Raw genomic sequence first — 24,759 nt, forward strand, 5'->3', positions numbered from 1 at the left:
CCTTCCTCTTCCTCAGTGCTAATGGAGAACTGGCTCTGGGTAAAGTGACCAATTTATCTTCACTCTCATCTCCCATGGTTCCTAGGCCTGCAGGCAGGCTGGTTCTCACTGAAACCAGGATTGCCCAAATTCCAGGGCTTGGAGCTTACAGAAAACAAGCTCCCATTTAAGAACCTGTTAAGGGATCAAACTGAAAGCAGTGAGGGGGGAGAGGTGAGCAGTGGGGGACGCGAAACCTGTTTTCCTTGACATCAAGGCTGATTTGGGACCAACTCTGTGCAGACCCCTGCCTGAAAAGCCCCCTGTGTTGAGACTGAGGTGGGGAGCTTGCAGGAGTCAGGCAGTAACTGTTGGAGTGAACTGTTTTTCCAATGTCTTGCTAAGGCCAAATCTACCGGAGGAGCCAGGAGACTCACCTTCGCCCTTGAATGACTTGCTCCTTCTTGCTCCCAGCCCTCTCCGTGTCTGCACCAGTGTTGGAGATCGTGCAGCCAAGGGGGTGACAAGCCCCCGGACCTGCATCTCCACCCGCTACCTTAGTGACCTCCCTCAAGTGTTTGAGTCCTGGATTCCTCACGGGGAATGAGGATGGGACCATGCCTTACTGCAGTTCAGTGGGAGAGAGAAACGCACATGAGAGCTGCTGTGTGAACCAACAAGAGCTATTAACTGGGAAGAAATAAATAATAATAATAAATGCTGTTATTCCTTGCACTTATACAGGACAGCAGTGTCATTCTCAGAGCTTCTGGCTCTGCCTAAAGGGAAGAGCAGATTCAGTCCCCTCTTCCAGCTCCTCTAACCATCTGCAGCCCGTTTTGAATCATCCTAGTCTACAAATCCAGTGTCTGAGCATGACCTTAGTCACGAGGATTTCGGGTTTGCTAGGGCACGGTCAAGTGAGCCCCTCTTCAGGGGCCCAGAGAGCCATGCCTGGAACCCCCCAGGAAGGTGCTGGTGGGCACGGAACAGTGGGAGCTAGTGCCATGGCTCCCAAGGGGACCCAGCCCCTGGCTCACACTGCAGCTCCCAGCAGGCCCGGTCCTCCATGGCTCTGCAGGCCCCATGGCAGGCTGCAGACATAGACCAAAGGGACCCAGGCCTCATTCTGGTCTTCAGAGTCAGCTGTTCTGTAGGTTCATTAAACTGCCTCCCCTTGCCTCTCGGCAAAGCCTAGCAGTGTGTCTCAGACTTCTACCACACACCAGAAATGTACCCGCAGTGGGCCCAGGGATCAGGAGGGAGTCTGTACTTCTGCATCCAAAGCCACCACAGGCACTTCCACATCCACACCAGGGGCATGAGGGAAACACACAGGCCGTATCATGAGCCCTGGTCAGAGCCTAGACTGTGCTGCCAGTTCATGTGGTGCTGGGAAGTCCTTCATTCACTTCTGAGCCCAGGCATCTGCATCGGAAGAGTGGGATAACCACACTTGCCCTGCAATGCTGCTGGGGAGCTCAGATGAACTGGCAGTGTGACCTGTCTACGGAATCATCGGGATCTATCTGACATTCCGCCACACTGCAGTTGTCACAGCACACAGGACCTGTAACTGCAGCCACCTGAAGAGGCAGCTGGGCGCTTGGTCCCTGGGGAAAGATGCCTGTCCTTGTAAGTTTAAGCTTTGATTCCCTTCAGACTTCAAGATCTTTGCCGGGTTTAATGGGCTCTTTCTACGGAGGCTGCATGAGACTGTCGTATAGCTAAGACTACCATCATTGCGCGTGGTATATCAAAAAAGGATGAGACTTCTGAGAGCTCTAGGACAAAATACAGCTGACAACTGCACAAACCAGTGGCACTGTTGGACCAGGTACAAACCAAGGCCATCCATCTCAGTTGATAATGGCCTAAGTGTGAAGAGCTCCTCGCCCCATCCGGCCAGGACAGTACAATATGCTTTTCTTGGCACACACTGGGCAGGGGTGCCTGACTCCTCCTGAGTTATGAGCGCTCGGGGTTTGGGCTTCCTGCTCAAAACCTCAACTCCAGTCAACTGGTAGACAGAATTATACTCACACTGACCTGCTGAAGAAGCCGCAGAAGTAAATATTGCCTCAGGTCAGAGCTCCTCCTGGAATGTCAGAACTTTGTTGAAAGCTGCTGAGGCAGGAGTAATACATCACCACCACCCGCCTCTGTTTACAACCGGGTAATGCCTTTTATGACCACCTCTCTCTATCCTGAATATTTGTTTTATTGCCCCTGTAGGGAGATTTTTCCATTTGGCAAAAATCATCAGACGGTTTCAGTCATGTTAACAACTGCTCATTAAATGCAGAGGAGTAAACACAGAAATAAAGGTTTGTTTCTTTGCTATTTTTTTCCTCCTTTTTCTTTTTGGAATTTATGGAAGAAAATCATGGGACGGGCAGTGGAGGATGAAGAGTGCTCAGACATTTCTCTCCTTAGCTCCTGCCTGGGTGGGCATTCCCCAGCAAGCCCTCCCTGCCTTTCAGAGAGGCCATTCTTTCAGCGAGAAGGAAATGAAGGTTTTGATCTGTTTCAAGGTGAGGGCTTGTTTTGAGATCTCTGCGTTTTGGACCCTTGATGCTTGATTCTTCTTCCCCTGTGGTCCAGGAAGCAGGAAGCACCCCTTTCTGTTCATGATGGAAAAGGAGTCTCAGGACTAGAGCACTTGGAGAGGATTGATGCGGAGTATTGAAGAGGAGAGTCAGGTGGATGGGTGGGTGGATGGATGGATAGATGGATGGTTGAATGAATAGATGTGTGGGTGGATAGAAGGATGGATGGATGGGTGGTGGGTGAATAGATAGAGGAATGGATAGACAGATGGATGGGTGGTGGAAGGGTGGATGGATAGATAGAAGGTTGGATTGCAGATTTCTTAAACTAACTATAGCACCTCTTGGTGGTACAGCCTAGGACTCTGAGGCAAAACTTGGGCACTATACAGAGACAAAGGAAGCAATAATGGTCAATAAGTCTGGCTGCAAACATAGAAGCTTCATTCTGGCAACCTAAGAAGAGAAAGGTTGCTGGAAGCTGGAAGCCAGTGAGGCTGCCTGGGTGAGGTCTGAACTCCCAGTCAGCATGCTTGATTTGCACTGTTTAAAAAAAAAACAACAACTCTAATTTAAACATTCCTTATTTGATAAATTATCCCCAAACAAAAATATCTTTTAATGATCAATTTGTTTAACCTCCCCAATCTGTTTCTGAGCAGTGGGGTGGGGGGATGGGTACCTTACTGGTGTAGGGTGATCTTCCCCACCTGAGTCCACCTCCCACTTACATTCCCTGGGCCAGGCTGCCAGTGGGGCCTGCCTTGGCACTTGGCATTGAAAGCCTCTCCAGGCAGCCTCCGTGTAGGGTCTTCTCCAGTGGATCTGTGCAGCAAGACTCCAGACTCCTGGCCACAGGGATGGAAGGTGGAGAAAGAAGTATAAGTACCCCCTCTGAAGAAGGAAGGCCAGTGAGGCTGGAACCCTGGCTTCTCTGACTCGGGGGCCAGCTGTGTGGGCAGCAGGCCCAGCTCCTCCTCCACAACCCACAGCAGCTCTGGACCTCTTTCCTCATCTGCAGATCCCTCCAGAGCAAGCTACTGCTCACGTGATGCTCATTCCTCAGGTGAGGGCTCCTCCCCTTCCCCCATACACAGCACATGGCACCTGAAACAGAACGATAAGTTGTCAGTAGCTGGGCTTCATAAACAGCTGCCTGGACAAGAGGAAGAGGAGGGTTGGTGATGCTGGGGAGAACGGGCCTGACTCTCCTTGCCTCAGGCATAACCATAACTAATTCTGGAAGGTCGGGGTGGGGGCTAGTGTGGTATTAAACCGCTGATAGCAGAAAGGAGAGCAAAAAAAGATCATTCCTGTACTGCTTTAGTGCTGTACTTTCCAGCATAATAAAGCTGTTGTAAGAAAACTCAAGAAATCTCATCATTGAGATAGTGGGTGATTCCAGACCTTGCCTTCTCAGCACCCTTCCCATCCTCTGCTCACGTGTCCTGAAGGCCCAGGCAGAAAGCCCACAAATAGGGGTTCTATTGTGCTGCGAAGAGCAGACACTTTGGAGGAAGGTTATCAGACTCAGCAAATCCAAGACACCTAATTAAACTTGAATTTCAGATGAACAAAGAACAATTCTTTTTAGTAAAATGGAATATTTCGGACATATTTATACTAAAAATATGACTCGTTTATCTGAAATTCAAATTTAACTGGGTGTCCTAGTTTTCTACAGGAAACCTACTCTTCTCTTCTTCACCAGGAACAGCCCTGCTCAGAGCCAGGCTGAGCTGACTTAAATCTCAGCTCTCTCGAATAACTTTGTGCTCTTACGTTCCAAATGTTGGGAATGGGTTAACATTGAATTCACCTCATAGGGTAGATGTGAGGATAAAAGAGGCAAAAAGTGAATCACACTGAGTGACTCCTGCACAAATGTTATTTATCCTCCCACGGTTCACAGTGCCCGTCACCCAGGGGTTCATAGGGGGGGCTGGTGCATACTCCAAGATCCTTCACCAGAGCTTCAGGTGCTGAGACCAATCTACTCAGAGGCAGGGGTAACAGGACAGAGGGGCGGGGTTAGGAAGGCAGAGCAAATCTGGACCTGACTCCACTGATTTTGGTGATGAGGTGCAGGCAGAGTTGAGTTGGTATGTGGGAGCTAGTGTAGGGGCTGGGACACAGACCTGCACTATCAGGACCTTTAGGTCTGATTTGCCCTTGAACATCAGCCCTGTTAGTCTGATGCTCCTGGAAAATGCTCCAGAAAATACCACTCCTGCTTTAGGAGTGTCAATCAAGGGAGAGGTTTTGGGAACAGCCAGCTTAAACAGATGATCTGGCTTGCTGGATGTGCATATTCACCCAGGGTGACCCCTGCCTGTGTGGGTGCCCCAATGCCAGCCAGACCCCAGCACAGCCCTGCATCCGGGAGCCCTGGCTTGGCCTCCCCAGGGTTCTTCCCTCCTGGATGGCTTGCGGCTCTTTGGAACTAGCTCCTGAGGTCAATTTGGGATCCAGTTGAGGAAAACATGGCCAGCTGTACAGATAGTGAGCCTTGACGATTTTCCAGAATTCAAAGACGCTGGTCCCAGAGAGCTGTGCCTTTGTCCCTGGCTGGCTCTGCCATGTTGGCTGAGATCTTCAACCACTCTGAGCTTTGGGTTCCTTGTCTTCAAAGCTGAGACATTAGGGCTTATTCAGCGAGTTGGGTCTTCGTAAGAAACAAATGTGACAAATTCAGAGAAAGCAAGTTGAAGTCCTATGTGAATATCTTCCCAAGGGCCTTCTCCATGCCAAGTGGTTTCACACTTAGTAAATCCCAACACCACCCCTGAGAGCTAGTGTACCCATTCCACAGATGACAGCCTTGAGACCCTAAAGGATTTGTCTTTCTCAAGGGGCCTCCTGGCTCCCAGGGTGGGACACCAGCTCGTGAACCCAATAGGAGGTGTCAGAGGTGGGAGAACAGAGGTGGGTGGGAGGGGGGCAGCAATGCAGCTGTTTCCTGGCGTGCCCCTCTAGGCACACCCCAGAAGATGGGAGGGGAAGGACTTGCGATCGGAGGGACAGAGGGGTGGGACCTCACATGTCTCACAGTCTGCCCAGGGCCTGAGCACTCCTGGCTGAGCATTCTGTGGCCTCACCTGGATGACAAGGGTGAGGAAGATGCCATATCTCCTTGTATGATTTTGTTTTACTACTTTGGGGACAAATGGTTTGTTTAGAAATTAAGAGAGAGTGTGAAATAATACAAAAGACGGTCATTATTTAGGCAGCCTTTTCTTTCTGTATCTTTTTCTATCACTATCTGAATTTTTGCTATACCCCCAATCACCTAGACTATTGCATGCTATGTTAGTCTAAATCTACTTAATTTTTAAAACTTAAATCATATACTTAAAAAATGAAATCAGTCTTGAGAAATATATGAATGCTTCAATGCGCTAGTTGTATTTTTTCTTTATTATTTTTAAAAATAAATATGTAAATCTATATTTTTAAAAATAATGTTTTCAGAGTACCACCCAAATTCATCTTGTCAGTTACACACTGGTAAACAATGATTTGGTGCAAAGCTTCAAACTTGTAGAAGGTCCTCCCCTCAAGCCAAGCCACTGAACTCTGAAGGAGTGAACAGCCCAGGCCGGGAGGAGGGCCGCCGGCAGACACCTAGACTGGGCACCACGGTCTAGAGACCATTACACACACTCAGGAGGTGGAGGTGCACCTGCCCCTTAACTCAACAGCCAGACTCCTGACCCACCCCCCACACTTTGAACTCTGCATGATTAAGGTGTCCCTGAGGAGCAGCAGCTCTGAGCTGAGCGTGGGAGAGATCTGGAAGATCACAAAGGGAAGGTGGCATTGCTTTGGGCGTGATGGGGAATGGAGTTCCCGGCACAGAAAGAAAGGTGGAGCCTTTTAAACAGAGATAGCGACATAAGCAAAGGACAGAGAAGAAAGGGTGATGGGCTCTCCTGCCCTGAACTTGGGAGGTGGCCCTGTGGCTGAGGGAGAGCCCAGGTTAAAGAGGCACAGTCTGAGGGTCCCTGGACCCCCAGAGCGTTGGCCAGAACAGAGTTCTAAATTTAAATAGCTTGCCCACTGAAAAATTGTGGAAATTTTACTGAAAACACAGACCTCTGGCTTCCTTATTTAAAGTCCTAACTTCCTCCCCTTCCCTCTGCTCCATTTTCCTGTAGCACTTAATGATCTTCTATAGACTATGTGCTTAATAGCTGTCCTTTAGTACTCTTTTCCTGTCTCCCGGACCCCTAGGATGTGAACTCCAGGAGGACAGGGGTTTGGGGAGGTTTTTTGGTCCCTTTACTTAAATATTTCAAACACCTAGCCCGTGTCTAGCACATAATAGTTGATCAGTAAGTATTTTAACGACTGAATGAAAGAAGTGATCAGCACTGACCGGTCCCACGCTAATGTCTATCCAGGGGTCGCGGGGCGCGGCCAAGCAGGAGGTCCTGATTCCTCTCCGCCCTGTCCACGTGGGTCCCTCCCAGTGGCTCTCCTGGGCTGCTGGGTCAGCATCAGATTTTGTGGCAAAGAGGAAGCAAGCTAGAGGTTTTGGCGTTTGCTTTGGCCAGACTTGCGGGCGAGGCTCCACGCGGCTCCCGCTGCGCTCTGGGCTCCATGGCGCGCCGCCGGGCTGGCTGCGGGATCTATGGCGGAGCCCTGCAGCTGTACCCTGCTGCTCAGCCATCAGGGCCTGGACTCAGCCGTGCCGCACCAGGAGCCCAGGGGAGGGGGACCGGGAGTCGGGGGAGGGGGGACTTCGCCACCAGAGGGCGCCCGAGCCCAGCCGCCGTGCTTTGTCTTGTCCGCCGCCTGCCAGGGTTCGCTGGCTTGGAGATAACTAGTCCACGCTCCGGAGACCAGGTGGAGGCGTGAGGATGCCCGAGGATTGTCTTCCCCACTGGATTGTTAGTTAAGTGCAGGGATCAAGTAAGTAAGGTTCCCGGCCCTAGGCCCAGTGCCCCGAAGTAGGCTCGGCCAGATGTGAATGAATGAATGAATAAGTGAGTGCAGGTTCAGAGCGCACCTAATTGGGCGCGAAAGTAGTTTCGGAAAACAAGACACACATGGCCCTTGTCCCGGAGCTCTCACAGCTTCCTGCAGACCACCCCCTCGCGTGGCCCTCAGCTGGAGCTGCTGAGCCCAGGCCAGCGGGGCCCGCCCACTCCTCAGATGGCCAGGACTCCGGGGCTCCCCAGAGACAAATACCTGTTCCCCACCGCGCGTCCCTCGGGTGGACGCGTGGATAGAATTCACTCCATTGTCCGGCTATGCCAGTAAGAACATGGGGAGGTGGCTGGAGCGTCCCGTGGTCACTAGCGAGACCCAACAGGGCGCTCTTCTCACCTCCGCGCCTCCTGGGACGCCTGCCTGCACTCCTCCCTGCTCGGCTGCTCTTTCTCAGAGTATCTGGGTTAGGGCGCCGCGGCGGCGGCCTGCCAGAAGGGCTGGACACCGCTGAGGGACTACCCACGGTGTTCTCTGCACCAGAAAGACAGTCGCCAGGAGCACCCTCGGGGTGGGAGGCGGGAAGAAGAGGAGTTCACTCAGCACTTTGGGTCGTCCAGGGCATTCACTGGGGAGAGGGAGAAAATGGTGACGTTTAAACAGTTATTTCCAGCTTCCCTTTATTGGATACTATGTGTCGGACTCTATGCTGAGCACCGTCCGGCACTGGGGAGGCAAGTCGGTCCGTCCTCCAGGCCCATTCGGTGGAACCGCACAGTCGAGAGAAGAGAGGTACAAAGGGCCAAGTAAATTCACGCTTACTAAGAGCCTCCAGGGCGAAGTGCTTTTGTTTCCTTTGGAGGCACAGCATCCTATTTTAGGGGCCCAACTCTACAGTGAGGAAACTGAGGCTCGCTAGTAACTGATAGTGTTGGCTGGGAATAGGAGTCCCTCTGACGGTAGAGACCGGACTCCTTCCCTACCGCCAAGCTTTCCAGGCCACTGCGCGGTGAGCCCGGGTCGGTGTCACCTCGACGTCCTGCACTCCGAAAACAGGACTCTCTTAGTTACCTCGGGACGCCGCCGGCCCAGCTGGCCCTCACCCCTAGGACCGACTTGTTTGTGTTTCCTTGGTTCTCACTCAGCTCCTGCGGGACTCAATCTCTCCATCTGCATGATGGGAACAATGACCAGATCAATAACCAACCTTCCTCTGGGTTCCTCGCTGCAGGTCAGGCCTACAGAGAGGGGCCCAGGGGAACCTGAGGTCAAAAGCCGGAGAGCACGGCAGATCCCAGAGCACTCCGGGGGCGCAGGAGGGGTGGGAAGGAGGGGACGGGAGAAGCTGCCGTGCGGGGGGAGAAGCGCGTGCGAGCCCCCTGCCTCCGCAGGGATTCGGCTCCAGGCCCGCCCCTCGCCGCGCGCCCCGCCCCGCCCCGCCCCGCCCCGCTCTCGCCTCTAAAGTGCTAGGCGCGCGCCTCCCGCCGCCGCACTTTCACTCTCCGCCGCCGTGTCCTCTCCGCGTCCGGCCTCCGTCAGCCCGCAGCCTGCCCGTGCCATGGATGCCAAGGTCGTCGCCGTGCTGGCCCTCGTGCTGGCTGCGCTCTGCCTCAGCGACGGTGAGTGCACTGGGCGGCGGAGGCGTAGGCAGGGCGCAGAACTCAGCGCCCAGTGCGGGGCCGCGGCTCCCCTGCCCTCGCCAGGACCGCCCTCAACGAACCCAGTTCGCGCCACTGTGCCCAGGAGAGGTTGAGGCAGTCCACTTCGCAGGGCGCCCTTCCGCGTGGTGCAGTGGCCAAAGCCCGGTGCGTTGCACCGTCCGCGCTGAGGCTTCGCAGTACGCAGCCGGGCTCGGGTTCCAGGACGGCGGGGGGCCGCCAGACCTCGAGCGGGCTGCAGAGCGAGGTCGGGCAGGATAACTGGGTGGGAGCGCGCGGAGGGCGCGTTCGGGGAGGGCGCGGGGTGTGGCGCCAAGTCAGGAGCCGCGGGCCCCAGGCCCTTGCCGCCCAGCCCGCAGCTAGTACCGTCGCGCGCTAGGCTCGGTTGCCAGAAGCGAGTGGGCTCCGAAGACCCGCTGCGCTGGTGCTGGAGGTGCGATCGGCAGTTCGTGTGGGAGAGAGCGCTTTGCAAAGCTTTTGCAAAGCTTCGCGGCGTGCTTGTCGTGGCGGTGCAATTGGGTGCCGCTCCGTGGCATCCCCTTCACCAGAGGCCAGCCCTCTCTGCACTGACCCTGGCGCGTCTCCGCGGGCGAATCATACCGCGCAGCTGTTGGGTTTGCGCGGCTCGCCTGGCCATGCGTCTGCACATCTCCACGGTCCGCAACGACGCGGGGAAACTGGGCGCGTGTCCAGCCACTGCCTCCCTGCCTGTTCCCGGGGTCACCAAAGGGAGGCCCAGGGGCCGTCCAGGTCGCTCTTGCCCCTCCACAGCCCCCACAACACACCTGCAGACAGGCACCTTTGTCTCTGGCCAAGCGAGGGCACTACCTTGGAATGAGCGCTGCAGCAAAGTTCAATCGCCAAGGCCTTAGGCCACTGAGAAAGGTGGTGTCCCGTTTCACTGGGAGAGGGAGAGAGCTTTTTTTTTTTCTTTTGAAGCTTAAGAGAAATCTCGCTGTTTTGTCACAGGACACTGTTGCTGCAAGCCAAAATAAACTGTTGTCTCCGAACACGGAAAACAAAACCATGTTAGGCCGCGCTGCCCTTTCTTGGCTGCATGCGAAGTTTCGAAGGAACCCTGCAAAGGGCTGAAGCACGCTCTGAGCGCTTTGGTGCTGCTGCGGTCTGCGCAGCACCGGAGCGCCTGGAGCGCTAGGCTGGGTTCGGCCGCGGACCTGGCATTGCACCGCGGCATCCTTGGCGGCGGTGGTCCTGGAAGCCAGTGTGGGTAAAATGAGCATGCCTGCTGCTGGGCCAGGCTGGAGGGCCTGGGCTAACAGGGATTGGCAGCTGAGGGCCTGGGAAGTGTTCTTTAAAAGTGCAGCAAGTTTTGCTGATCAGAACTGCAGAGGGACAGGGATGGAAGGCAACTTAGAATTTTTCGCCTAGCTGGAAAAGTATCTTAGGCTGTGTCTCCACATTGACCCCCAGGTCATGGGGAACCTTCTGGTTTGGACATTAACAATTGAGTGGTATGGTGAGAGTGGAGGTGTGTGCATCTCTCTGAGGAAATGGTGCTGCCCCCTCCCCTAGGGAGTTGCAGAAAAGACTGGAATGCAGGGACTCAAGTCCTTGAGTGCTGAGCACAGCTGAACTGCAGGGAGGACAGAGGAAGTGGGGGCCTCATCTACAGACTCCTCCTGACCCTGGGAAGGGTCGGTTGTTGCCCTCTGAGTTGCCTCTTGGCAGCTCAGTGGCCAGGTTAGAGTCCTGGGCTCCAGGCAGGTCTGGTTCTCCTTGCATGCATAGACCAGAAGGTACTTTTTGACCACCTGGAGCCTGTGTGCCCTCTGGCTGCATACTGAGTCTCAAAGCTGCACGCAGGAGACTTGTTCGGGCCCCTGCCCTCCCTCCACTGGCTGACCTCAGCCAAGCAGCTGGGCCCCTGGGTGCCCTGGGCTTCCAGGGGTTAAACCCAAGGTGGGCCTCATTCCCAGGCCTGGTTGGAGGGGCTGGCCAGGGCTTCTCTGCTGTAGAGTGCAAGCTTCTCTGAGAACTGCTCAGGAGCAGGGCCAAGTTCACTAGGTCCCAACCCCAGGGAACATCTGGGCCAGTCAGCCTTCTTGCCTGTACTCAGTCACATCCAGAACAGTTGGAAAAGTTGGTAATATTGACACAAAGCACAGTGGGTAGACAGAGCACCGAGTGTCTTGGTAAGAGCACTTGAGGAGGCCCTGTCACTTTAAAAACCTGTTGAAATTCCCCATTTGACAGGCAGGCAGCTGGGTCCTGGGAGCAGGAATAAGAATTACCTTTGAAGGAAATGAATAATCCCAGGGGGACAGAGGGGACAGAGGAGAAAAAGAGAAAGCCTGTGTTTTGAGCTCAGAATCTGCTCTGATTTCTGGCCTGATCTCCACTGCTTGCTTCGTGGAGTCACAGCAGCTTCTCAGACATGAGAGTAGCAGCCCCCTCCCCCAGCCCTGTGCTGCCCCTGCTCCTCTCGCACTGTGCACCTTCCAGCTCTTTGTTGCTCTGGGGTGGGGACCCTGTCCTGTCCCACCACCAAGGCCCCAGTTCTCTAGTCCCACTCAGCTCAGAAGGACCCATGAGAATTCCAGGGAAACCTGGAGGCAGGCCTCTCCGAGGGGAGACTGTGGCTCCTCCTTTCCCCGGGCCTCCCAGCCCCCAGCTCTGGGGTTGCTTTCCCAGGTGATCTGGTTACAGGGCAGTACAGACTTCCCTTGCAGGGACTCCTTGCACTTGCTAAAAGCCAGGCCCCAACAGCAACTTCTGGAGTCAGATGAGATGAAAACCTGAATGCTGCCCCCGGGACTCTCCAGTGTCATGAGTCACTGAGCATCCTGAAGCCGGGCTTTCTCCTTCCTGGTTTTCAGGGAGTCGAGTTTGGTCCTGGGGGCAGTGTGGTCTGCTTCCCGCCCCCATGCCACCCCAAGTCAGCAGCTAAATAGGCTGCTGTACCCAGGCCATGCCATCTCTCAACTGATGCAGCCTTTAGAAAAAAAATTAGCTAGTCCCTTCCTCACGAGGTTTCATGCCCCAAAGTGTAGAACAGAACCACGAGGAGGCCTCTGGGAGCTCTGTAAACAGGCAAACTTTTTTTTAAATCTCTGCACTAAATATTCTCAGACATACGTTTAATCCCTGATGAAAGGATCCACAAATTCAGATAATTTGCGGTATTAAGTAGGGCTTGGATAAAATCTGCAGGAAAAAAACCAGCCCACAAATCCCAGCCCCTCGGGGCTTGCAATTCTAGACTTAAAGGGTGAGCAGTGGGTTCTGCAGGAGCCCTTTGCTAATTTACACTAATGAGTGTCAATTATGGCATTTTGCAAATTGGTGAATTGGCAAACAAAGATGTAATATAACCCAGGAGGCTATAGCATCCCTGCCCTGCAATGAAAGCCACAATTGACTCCAGCCCCAAGAATCTCCATGCCTTCAGAGCAGTGCTGGGGAGAAGGTGGGACCCTGTCCTGCCCTCTGGGGACTCCAGGTAGGAAGCAAGCTGGGAGTCTTTTTTGGTTGCCTGGACTTAAGGTGAATGTGAGGAGAGGAGACAGGGGTGGGCCGGGCCGTAGCATTCCCAGGGGAGATGAAGGAGGCAAGAGAGCCTGGAGGCTCCTTTCTGCTCCCCTTCCCTGAGTAGGGAGGTCTTTCTAAGTTGGTCCTAGAGAAATTTATTTTGGACAGAAAAACTGGGAGCCTCAGTACTTAGACTGAAATTATCTCCTGTAATTGCTACCTTTATCTTGAGACGCCTCAGCTTCTTATTTTAATTTCCCTGCCCACCTAGAGTGTAGCTCTCTCCAAGAAGGGCCTTTTGCCCTCTGGCCCTGTAGAAGCTACTCCTGAGCCCATCCAGAGCTCACTGTGCTGCCCGAGGAGATGGTCTTTGCCAGGATGCACCCCTGACTTGTCCCATCACTCTTAATCCTACCATCATTCCACCATCTTAAGCCTCAGCTGCAGAAGCAGACACACGTGTATCCCCAAGGCCTGGCAGGGTAATGACAAGATCCTTGTTATCATTACTCTTCTAGGGAAACCAGTCAGCCTGAGCTACAGATGTCCTTGCCGGTTCTTCGAGAGCCACGTTGCCAGAGCCAACATCAAACATCTTAAAATCCTCAACACTCCGAACTGTGCCCTTCAGATCGTGTAAGTCTGAACATCATCGTCCAGGGATGTCACATCTAATGGGCATAGTAACACCTAACTCACAGGCTTGTTAAAGCTAGAGAAATGACACATGCGCGGAGTCCAGCCTTGAACTTGGCATCATTAGAGGCAGCTGTTATTATCACTACAAGGACTTTGAGTTCACCACCAGGCAGGACTTTCAAAAACCACTCTTACCCTTGGTGCCGTGCTGGCTCATCGTGGTCCTCATCTTTTCTTTCCATGCTTCCTCCCTTCAGGCAGCTGATGGCAGCACAGCCTCCAGACTGGAGAAACGTGGGCTTCACCAAAGTTTCTGTGGAAGTCCAGTAAATTTGCCAGCCCTTGGTTAGTGATGGTTTTGTCTGTGCTGCCAGTTTCAAGACTTTAGTGCTCTCAATTAATCCTTTATCACAGCACAAACTCACAAGACCCAAATTCAGTCATTTTTAACCATTTGGTGAAACTCAAAATTATCATCTCATTTAAGCATTTTCTCAAACATGACACATGAGTTTCTGTTTTTGCCGGTGTTGATGGCAACTGATAACATTTGATTTCATTCACATGGGTAAAGAGACCAACCAACATCACACCTACACAAGACACACAGATCTCTCGCCCGGTGTGGGTGCATGAGGAGAGCCTGCTGTCTGTTGCTGGCCTCCAGGTCTCCTGTGCCCACACTTGCACACAGCGAGCGTGGTCCTGTGTCTGGACGCCGGGAGGTGAGGCTCAGGTGCTCCTAGGGGAAGCTCACCTCCTGTGGGTTCCAGTGCTAAAAGTGGGGTGGGAACACAGAAGTCGGAATGAAAGCTGCAACTCCCTGAAGGCCTTTCCACCCAAGGCCAACTGTTTTTAGGTTTGATTTTCTTTGTCTTTTTTTCTTGCCTGTCTGCCTTGAATGTGTTTGTCGTTTACAGTCTGTTTTTGGCCACTAGAAGATGAATGTTTTTTCACTTACTTTGCTTATAATAAAATACTCTCTCTCCTTTGAGAGGTATTTTATCAGATACTGAATTTAGCTAGCATGAGCCTGTTTTCCAGGACAGATTGTGCTGGTTCAGTTGCCTGGGAATGCACCTCGAAGCTGAAGAAGCCAAATATAATTCTCAAGTCTGAGCCAGTACAAAATTAATATACGGCGGTACCCGGATTTGGACCTCCAACTGCCTTGCTTCGAGCTGTACCTTTCCTCTGCACACCTCTGTCACTTAATAGGCTGTGTGAAGACTCCCATGGATGTCCCCGAGCCACCATAATGGCCGTACCTGTCCTCATAGACCCATGAGTGGTGGGCAGGGGAGTCCTCAGGGTGCTTGAGAGTACCTGGTACCCAGGGCTTTATGGAGGGGACCCAGAGAGGTGAGTCCAGCTCCTCCCCAGGAGTTTTTAGGTAGGGAGGCTGTGAGTAGAACAGAGAAGTCGGAGGAAGGTGGGTTATGAACTTTTCAAAAACAAATGAAATCATGGAGCAGTCAGTGAACTTGTAAAATCTCTCTAGAAACCATTTTTCTGGCAAACTACATACACTATCCCTGTCCCATCCCACCCCCACACCGCAAATGCTCCTCTCCTTGCCCCCTCACTGCCCCCCCACCCCCGGCCCAGACCACTGCAGTACCTCTTTTCAGGTCTCCTGCCTGCAGGCTTACTCTTAAGTCTGTTTTCCATGTACTATCAAGGTTACCCACCAAAATAAAATCTGCTTCTGTCACTCTCCAGTTTAAAATCCTCCCAAGTTTCCATAACCTTGCAGATCAAGTCCCACTCCTGTGCCCCTTGCACCTGCTCCCTGGGCGTCCTGGCTCCTGTGCTCCCTTTGCTGTACTTGCTCTTGCCTTCCCTCACCCTTTGGTTTACTTGCCCAGCTCTTATCCTTCAAAGGCCAGCTCAGATGTTCCCCCTGTGAAGTCTCCCTGGAACCCCCCCCCCACCCAGAAGACTCTTTCCACTTCCCTGTATCTCTGCAGTGGAACTTGCCACACTGCTAGCTTTGTGTGTCCCCAGTGCCCCTTGAATCCCTCTGGAACCTGAGCCTGCTAAGGCGGGCACCTGGGCCAGGTAAGGGTCCTGACGTGGGGGCCAGATGAGCAAATGCCCACATCACAGCAGTGCCTCCTTCCGCTCAGCTGCACACTGTCACCCTTTCTGTTTTGGCAGGGCAAGGCTGAAGCACAACAATAGACAAGTGTGCATTGACCCGAAACTGAAGTGGATTCAGGAATACCTGGAGAAAGCTTTAAACAAGTAAGCACAACAGCCAAAAAGGACTTTCCACTAGATCCACTTGAGGAAAGCTAAAACCGTATGAGAGATGAAAGGGCGAAGGCGTGGGGGAGGAAGGTCTGAATGCGGGGGAGTGCATGGACCTGGGAATGGGCTTGAGGTTTGCCCAGCATGTAGACAATGGCATTTATAGCACATGGTACGATATCGCAGCTTGTATTCATCCGTGCCCCGTACCCTTGCATATTGGCTGTTTTATAACTGGGGTTTTTCTAAGAAATTGTATTATCCCAGCAGCATTTCCCACCTGTCGGTTCTCTCATGATCATCACCATCATCATCATTCTCGTTATCCTTTTCTAAATCAGTGATTACTTCAAGATCTGTATTTGGTTTATTTTGAAGCTTCTCTTATTCTTCCCTGGGGGATCTGGGCACAGTCAGGTGATGGCCAAGTTGAGAGCTCAAAAAAGTGTCCTTCCTCCAGATGCTGAGGTTTGGAGGAACACTGTGGGGAGCTCCCACAGGGGGCACCTCCTAGAATGACAGCCCTGTGTGACTCTCAGATACTGACCAGTGCCAGGCAGTGGCCACCACCTTCACCTCCTCTTTCAAGCTGAGTGATTGGGTCTGCGGGCTCCATTACCAGCCCCCATCACTGAGGACTGTGCTCAGACCTTCTCCTGGTCCTTCCCAGGCTTCCCCCTGCCTCCAACAGCATGCTTTCACCTCGCTTTCGCTTCTCATTTCTGTACGTGCTCAGCGGGAGAAGGGTGATTGCTGGGGCTCCCACCCCACAGCCCCCTTCCCCCCCTTGCCCTCCTCTCCTCCTCGGCCCTCTGTGGGATCCTTCTCTGGCCTCCTCCAGAATGGGACTGGCCCTCTCCTGGGCCATGTGAGATCGTGTCTCTGCCTTCCCACAAAACACAGGTCTTTGCAGAATCAAATGCAATTTTCAATCTGAGAGTTTGCTTTGAGGAATTTGGTTTCTGTGATTGCCTCTGAAGCCTGTATATGCCAGGGAGGCTGTACAAACTCTGAGGTTTCTGAAATCAGAAGTAAAAAAGTAAATGAATAAAGGAGCCTCTTGTCACTCACCCCAGTTCCTGAAGCCACACAGGGTTTCAGGTTCCAATCAGAAATGTTGGCAAGTTGAAATTTCCATGTATATATGTGATCCACAGACGGGCCTGGTGGTATTTGTAACATTTTGCAAGGCATTTTTAAAATATTTTTTCATGCACAACTTTTTTAAACGTTTCTTTAGAAAACAAATGTATTTCAGAATATATTTATAGTCAAACAACTCATATATTTGAAGTGGAGCCATATAAATGTCAGTAGGTTACATTTCTCTATTATCTTAAACTACTGGCAATTTGTAAAGAAATACATATGATATATATATATGTGATTGCAGCTTTTTGATGTTAGCCACAGCGTATTTTTTCACTTGTACTAAAATTGTATCAAATGTGACATTATATGCACTAGCAATAAAATGCTAACTGTTTCATGGTATAAACCTCCTACTGTATGTGGGAATTTATTTACCTGAAATAAAATCCATTAGTTGTTAGACGTGAAGCTCAGATGTATTTCTGGAGTTTATGAAGATAAGCTGGCCTGCTGGTCAGGTGCCTTAGACCCTCCTGTTGAGGTCAGCTGTGAGTGACAGCTTCACCTGCAAGTGACTGCACCCGGTTTTCCTCAGGAGCAGATTAGATCTGCAGCTCAAGTTTTTGCGTCTTTTTTTTTTTAACCCAATGGAAGTGGTGGTGCTGGTGTTCTGAAGAATGATATTTGACTCACTAATTCCTCTTCCCCTTCCTCCTCCTCCTCAGTTCTCCTAACATGCCCATGTAATCTCCAGAAACTCAACCCTTGTAATATTCAGCTTTCACATTTTCCCATGTAAAAATCCCATAATTCCCAGCCATGGTTAATATCGAGCTTTCTCAGGAACAGGTGGCCTCACCCCATAAATCATTAAATACCATTCAGCTTGAATCATTTTAATGTGACAGTCATGAGCCAGTTGCTCTAATAAAATTCTGCTAACCAGCTCTCTCCCTCACTCTCCAGAACAATCCCAGTCATTCCCGGGGGTGTCCACAGGCATCTAGAAAGGAGAAGGTGGCATCTGGCCACCCTCTTTCTCCTCTTCTGGATGACCATCTGAATCTTGGGCCTCCATCCTCCAAAGCATTATTCGATTTGAAGTGCAGAGATTTTTTACATAAAGCAGAGCAGCTCTGCCTTGAGAAGGAAGAAGAACAGATGGGGTGAGATGGAGGACCAAGTCCAGCCTGGCCCTGGGCCCTGGCGTGCCTTCGCACCCTTTTAGGTGTGAATTCCTTTCCCCATTGGAAGCATCAGGCAGTAGTGGGAACCAGGGTCAAGTTGGCAAATTGGCAATTGCTCTAACCAGTTCGCAGATGTTTCAAAAGTCTGTCTAGCTTTTTTTTGAATTGGGGAAAATGCCTAATTTATCTTAATTTACTGATGGCAGTGCTTTGCCCAGGGGCCTCCAGGCCTGAGACTGAAGACAAAGTTAAAAGGATACATGGGCCAGTGTTACATATTGTGCAGACTGAGACAGACTCTTGTTTGTTTCAACAGTATTAATGATTCTACTAATTTTATCTAAGGGGGCGCAGAGAAGAAAAAGTGGGGAAAAAAGAAAAGATAGGAAAAAAGAAGCGACAGAAGAAGAGAAAGGCTGCTCAGAAAAGGAAAAACTAGTTATCTGCCACCTCGAGATGGACCGCAGTGCTCTCTGCTCCTGTCTCTCCCGGCGCTTTGTAAATTTGCTCTTCCCCTCCTCCAGGGCAGACCCCTGCCTCCCGGGCGCCGCTCAGACTTCTATGGGGGAGCAGCACTCTGCTGCCCCTGTGGCCACACTGTCTCCTGTATTTATATGCTTTTTAAGGCCTTTCCTGGTCTACTAAGTTATGAAGAAAGTAGTTGTGCAGAGACTGGGGTTTGGGTCTGTGACGGGGAAACTCCATGCTCAGGACTCTATCTAGAGTGGCCGAGGACTCTAGAATGGCCAGGGGTCTCCAGCATCTCTCTGGGCTGTTGAGCCTCCCACTCAGCCCTCCGCTCCCTCCCTTAGAATGCCCATGATCACTCTGGAGCTCACACAGCTCCACACACCTACAGTCTGCATTCCTGTCTGAGACCAGGCTGTGGCCGCCTGGCCTGCACACAGGGCAGTCTGCTAGCCCAGCAGCAGGAGCCTGGCCAGCAAGGGGCATGTGCCTTATACCCTTATTCCCCGCCCCTTGGCCTTGGTGGTGCAGAGCTGGCTGTGGCCATGCCACTTGCAGGTGATAACTGACTCCTTTGCCCAAGTGCCTGACGCCTGGCCCTCCACCACTCTGCCGCCAGGGGTGGGACTTCTCCAGCACCCCCCAGGCCTGGGGCTGTGTGAGTGGCTTTACCTCCAAGCACAAGTGGGCTTCTGCAGACTGTGGGGAGAGCAGGTGGGAGCTCTGCACTCTCAGAGAGCAGCTGTGGAAATGCTTCTCAGGGAGCCTCCTCGCCAGGCAGTTCATTTCGTAGATTCTTTAAACAGGTCCCCGATGGATGTGGAGGAACTGTGTGCAGGGCCTGCAGCTCCCGGGACTCCTGCCCTATCCCCTCCCCACTTCTGCCGGAGAGTCTCCATGACCCTGTGTGATTAGGTTCGGGAACACAGCTGCCTCCGTCCTCACTCATGGGAAATATCTGCTTAAAGTGGACATGGTTTAAGTTCTAGAACTTTCCTCCCCCACCCACAGATTTATGTCTGAGATTTCTTTCCAAGTCTCTCTAATTTGGATGGGAAGGAGAGGGATCACATTGGAGAGAAAGGCCCTGATTTTCAGTGCTTTGAAAAAGGATGCCTTGAATACCTACTCTTCTCCCCATCCCCTGTCACACATAAACACACACTCACCCTGCACCCCAGACCCTTGGGCATAATTTCAGTACATGGGTCCAGAAAGATGAAATGGTTGGAGGATGGAGCAGATGGATTTCAGGAGAAGAAAACCCTAGGTCCCTGCCTGTCACCCTCACCTGGGTCACACAGCCCGTGTCTTCCTTCTGCTTTAATGCACTCCTTCATGGTTACAGGATACAGAATTGTAGCCATTCCTTTTTGCCATTGGAGAAGTGTCCCCCTAGGGTCTTGCTGCCAAAGGCCTTTTGTTCCCACTGCCATCTCTTCTATTTGGCCACCTCTCCCAGGCTGAGCCCCTCTTGCCGGCACTGGGAATAGCAGACTTGCTCCTGGGTGTGTGGGGTGCCCACCTCCTCCTGCCCTCCCAGCCTCTGAAGGCATCTGGATGATGGCTGGGCTGCCCAGGGCTGCCGTCCTGCCTGTGGGAGCCAGCAGCAGTTCTGGTCTGTAGGACCTTGGCTTAACCTTAAAAAAAACCCCCGAAGAAGGTCAGACCCAGGCCTCCATGCTCTCAGTTCTTCACACTGTAGGAACAGTGCATCTCTGTGCCTAGAGAGGGGTGGCAGGTCCAGCCTGAGCACCATGGAGAGCTGTTTGCCATCTAGCAACAGTGAGGCAAGCTATTGCTTCTCTAAGGTGACAACCTGCTTTTTGCAGTGCTCAGGGCAACAAGGTTTCCCCTCCATTCCTGGGGAAGCCAGGGCTGCGGGGACTAAGAGAGTTGGCGCCACATTAAGACACGCAGGCAAGCTTGAGTCCTGTCCTTGTATGACTCCAGTGGCCCCAGGGCTTCACTGTATCTGACAAGCGGGCATAGCCCCAGCCCCGTCGAAGAGAGGGTCGCCGTGGAAGAGCCGAAGAGGCGGACCTTCGTTCTCTTGGGGGTTGAAACTAGGCAGGCGCGCGCCTGCACCAGGTGAACAGTGTGCGGCGTGCAGCAGCCGGTGCGCCCGACTCCTGGGCCCCCCTGCCCACGCTGGCCGAGAGGTCCTGAGGCGAGTGTGGGTGGGAGGTGGAAGAGTTCAGTAGCACTAAGGCCCGGGACGAGCCGGCACACTGCTCCTGGCTCCAGACCGAGCAGGGAGGCCATCAGTCCTAATGTCTGTGCTGGCTGAGGCAGTGCGCCCTGTCCTGTCGTGTGACCGCTGTGCCATGCTGTTTCAGTGACCTCCTCCATCCACCACGCCCCATGCTGGCTGCACCCGTCCGTCTTCTCTGCTTCCCTTTTCCAGTTGATCCCTTGCTTCAGCCATGGCTCTCTCTCTCACTGCCCTCCCCCTGCCCAGGGCCTCGGAAGGGAGACGCACTGCGGCGACTTGGAAGTCAGGCGTCGGGGGCCCTGCTGGAGCGGGGCTCAGCATCTCAGGCATAAGGCCTGGCTGCTGTGGGAACCCGCCTTAATGGTGTCTCCCTCTGTTCTTGTTAACAGGAGGTTCAAGATGTGAGAGGCGCAGGTTGGGTCAGACGCCTGAGGAAACCTTACAGTAGGAGCCCAGGTCTGAAACCAGTGTTAGGAAGGGCCTGCAGAGGCTTCCCAAGGCCTGGGCAGGGCCGAATGCATTTCCAAGGGCTTTGTTTTGCACAGTTTGCCTTACTTTCACCGTTTGATTATGTAGCAAAATATATGATGTTTATTTTTCATTTAGTTTGATTATCCAATGTCACTGGTGACAGATAGCAACTTAGACTAAGACCATTATTTTACTTGCTTTATTGTAATATCTTTCCCATGGAGCCCCAGGTCTGATTAGGGGTTCCTGAGTTTTGTCGCTCTCTGAGCTGTGCAGGCTGAGACCCCAGACTGAGGGAGCCTTGCCCACATCATCATGTCCTAGGATGGAGAACCACCAGGAAGTGTCAGGACCAGTCAGCATGGGCACACCCTAGGACTGCCCTGTGCCGTAAGGGGTGATGAAGAGTTAGGTTCTAGTGGGCCAGGCGGGAGGCTCACCCTTCCTCCAGGGGAGAACTGGAGTCCGCCTCTTTGGCGAGATCGCAGGGCTTCCCTGAGCTGAGGCAGCAGGAGTGTGAGGCCAGCGTAGGGTGAGATGCACCCCTCATCCTGAGCTCTCCTCTACATCCCATCATGTTCTTCTCATCATTCTCTCTCTCATCCATCATCATGTGTCTCCAAGACTGTCTCCATGACCCCGGAAAAGGACTCTCTCAAGACCAAAGCTTTAATTTAAACTGGGCACGAAGAAGCAAACCAAACTGTCTCCTGTTACCGGGTCCTGAAAACACTGTGCACATCTGTGTCTTGTTTGGAATATTGTCTGTTGTCCAATCCTGTGTTTTTGTTCAAGGCCAATGTCCTCAGTGCATGCACTGTCAGTTCCTCGTATGCAAAGGCTGGGAGTGAGGAGAAGCCCGTCTGGGCCCCTGACCAGGTTTCTGATGAGGACAACCATCCTTTGGGGTGGACAGCCTTGGTTTCCCCACTGATCACAAAGCTGTGGCAGATCAACAGAGCCCGAGGGAATTTGGTTTATAGCAGTGTTGACCTCTGAAGACACCAACCCTCCTGCTTCTATAGTTATTAATAGCTCAGAAACAGAATTTTGTCTTCATTGTATCAAGCCCAGCATTGCTATGGAAATAAGAAAGGAATTCTCAACTCTTTTGGTTTTGAAAACCCAGTCCATAAAATGATCAGTCTTGGACATGAAGATTCCTTCCCAATTAAAATTTAACCTCATCTTCTTCACCATTGGGCAATCCCATTGTCTCTTATCTTGCACGGTGGCTGCTGGAACTTCTCTGCTGCCCCTGTCTTCTTGTGCTTCTGGGACCTCCAGCAAGACATTCCCCTTAGAAAATGATGGGATATTTGGGAAAGTAAGTTAAAAACCCTGCTGTTTAGAGTGTGTCCTTTTACTGAGGGCAGTTTGTAGAGTTGAATTACATAGTTTAAAAATTTCACTTTTTGAAAAGGTAGGCATTTGAGGGCTTTATGCTTGTTTTGGTGTTTTTCATGTGGTCTCACAAATACTTTTCCCTTTGGATAAAGATCTCAGTAAAATTTTTAAAATTAAGAAAGTGGAAAAAAAGGACAAAACAAGGAAATGTATCAATTGACAGGACACTGTAAGTAACATGCAGAAAGTGTATTATAGTAAAACAGTCTTGAATTATAGGTGTTTAAAATTTAATAATCTTTGAGTTATCAGTAGCATGTGTTAGGCATTTCCATAGACATTCCTTTAAATTGGATCTTCATGGTAGAAGGTCAGTCCATCAACTGAACAAGGATTCACGTCAAACCAGTTAGTTTACATTGAAAAAGTAGAGTATGGGGGCCTTTATTAGTTATAAGGGATACACAACTGGTTTCAAAACCCTCTTGAAATCAACCTGCCACTACAGGGCTCCTAAATTATACATGAAATGATGAAACTTTCAGTGGGATAGTCATTTTCCAAGTAATCCAAGATATTTAAAAATCTCATGGAAAATTTGGGAGCATCTTCCCCTGGAATCCATGAACCAGAACCATTAAATCTCTTACTCCAAGAAAATAAACATGTCCTTAAATCTTGACTACAGTTAAGGAAAGAATCATTTCTGTTTCTCCTCTATGGTGGGAAAAATCGATAAGAGTAGAAACTGCAGAGAAAATTATTTGTGTAACAATTCCTCTACTTGCAATCTGCCCTAAAAGGAGATTCCCAGCTAAAGCAAATATGCATTTAAAGAGTCTATTTGCAAAACAAAAGGCTCTCCAGATCAGCCTGTTGCTTTCAAAATACAAGTCAAGGGCATCAGTTGCTGAGGGGTCACCCAGCTGTTCCTCCTGGTCCAGTGCTGCTTTTCCCTGACCTTCCTTGGGCCCTTAGTAAACTCCAGGGCGGTCCTCCACTGCCAGCCTTTGCATCAGGACCAGGCCAGGGAGCCTGGGGGACCAGGGCTCACAGACGTGCTGTGTGTTGAAATCTGAATCTGTGCCATGTGTTGTTTGCACTGTTCTTTGTCCAGCTCTGGCCAGGTACTGAGACCCCAGCGAGAAGGCTCAGGAGGGGCCCTCTGCTTGTCTGTCTGTCCTCCAGAGAAAGGAGGTTCTGCTTTGAGCAGAGGCCTGAATAGTGAAAGGTTGCCATCCCCCCGTGCGAAGTCCAGAGAACTTCAAAGCCTTTGCATTGATCCGATTTGACCTTCCTTTCTGACCGCTGCCTTGTGTTATCACCGTGGGCTCCCTCGCTGGGAGTTCACCACCCTTCTCAGGTGGAGCGCCCTTTTGCAGCTGGATGAGAATTGTGGGGTCCTGATCCCTCTACACATTTTCCCTGACCCATTCCAAGGGAACCCCATCCTTGGGAAATGCTCCCTAGAAAACTTCAAGTCCTAAGCAGACCACTGACACGGCCAAGTTGAAAAAAATCTCACAGGAAACTTGTTATTCTGCAGCCTCGCTGGACTCTCAGTCCCTGAGCAGTGATGGGTCAGTGTTAAATGTGATAAATACTGTATTTTGTATTGTTTAAAATGCATCTCCCAGATAATGTGAAGGTGGCCCAGGAGAAGCTTCCTGTATGCATTGTGCTTTTTTTTTTTTTAACAAGTAACAACTCCTTTTGAGAAACAATTTCTACTTTGAAGTCATATCAATGAAAAGATGTATATGCACTTATAATTTTCCTAATAAAGGCATGTATTCAAATGTAGCAACCAACGGTTTGAAATTAGTGTTACCATTTGGAGTTTTCCAGACTTGGTTTTTCTTCCTCAAACCCAAAAAAGAGGGATTATGTAATCTTAACTACAATAGTTAGAGGAAAACAGGCCACTGTAATCACACTAATCTGAGGTAAGAATTCTGGGGGCATACTTGCCTCGCCCAGTCAACTGACCCTTAGTGGGGGAAAGGCACTCCCTTTTCTCCAAATGTCCTTAGTTTTGCTAGAATCCCTTCCTAAAGGCAAGCTAGTCCTCTACTCCAGAAGGGATGGGTTTCTGCAAGGGCCCAGCATTTGTCTGTCAGCTGTGGAGAAGGAAACCTGCGCTCTGTATTTCCCAGGCTTAGTAGAAGACAGCAGAGGCCCCATCCCTGAAGGCATTGCTGAGGACCCAGCACCCTGCGCATTTTCTGTCCTGCACAGGGGCCCTCCTGGAAGCCAGACACTGATTCTCTCAACTGTGGCCAGCCAGCCCTGTCCCGGACACTGTGAACAGGGATTGAGGGCAGTAAGCCTGACAGACAGGTTCTGTCCTTACAGAGGTCGGTCAGCCCCTTCACACTTCCTCCCACATTCTCTCTGGTCCATAGTCAACCATGCTGGAAAGGAGAGGGCAACACAAAAGCCGAAAATGTCTCAGTCCAGATTGTTCTGTCCCCCAGATC

General features: G+C 51.6%; 1 protein-coding gene across 4 annotated transcripts in view; it reads left to right on the forward strand.

Moving 5' to 3' along the window:
* Positions 1-8,888: 8,888 nt before the first annotated feature.
* Positions 8,889-24,759, forward strand: part of CXCL12 (C-X-C motif chemokine ligand 12) — a 29,033-nt gene continuing 13,162 nt past the window's right edge. Inside the window, exons 1-4 of one of the 4 annotated variants that reach the window (XM_005602636.4) lie at positions 8,889-9,079; positions 13,126-13,243; positions 15,407-15,493; positions 20,851-24,082. In XM_005602636.4, the coding sequence (XP_005602693.1) occupies positions 9,019-9,079; positions 13,126-13,243; positions 15,407-15,493; positions 20,851-20,866 (282 nt within the window). In that variant the 5' untranslated portion in view covers positions 8,889-9,018 and the 3' untranslated portion in view covers positions 20,867-24,082. 4 annotated transcript variants of the gene reach the window in all.

This window comes from Equus caballus, chromosome 1 (genome assembly GCF_041296265.1).
Source record: "Equus caballus isolate H_3958 breed thoroughbred chromosome 1, TB-T2T, whole genome shotgun sequence".
NCBI lineage: Eukaryota > Metazoa > Chordata > Mammalia > Perissodactyla > Equidae > Equus > Equus caballus.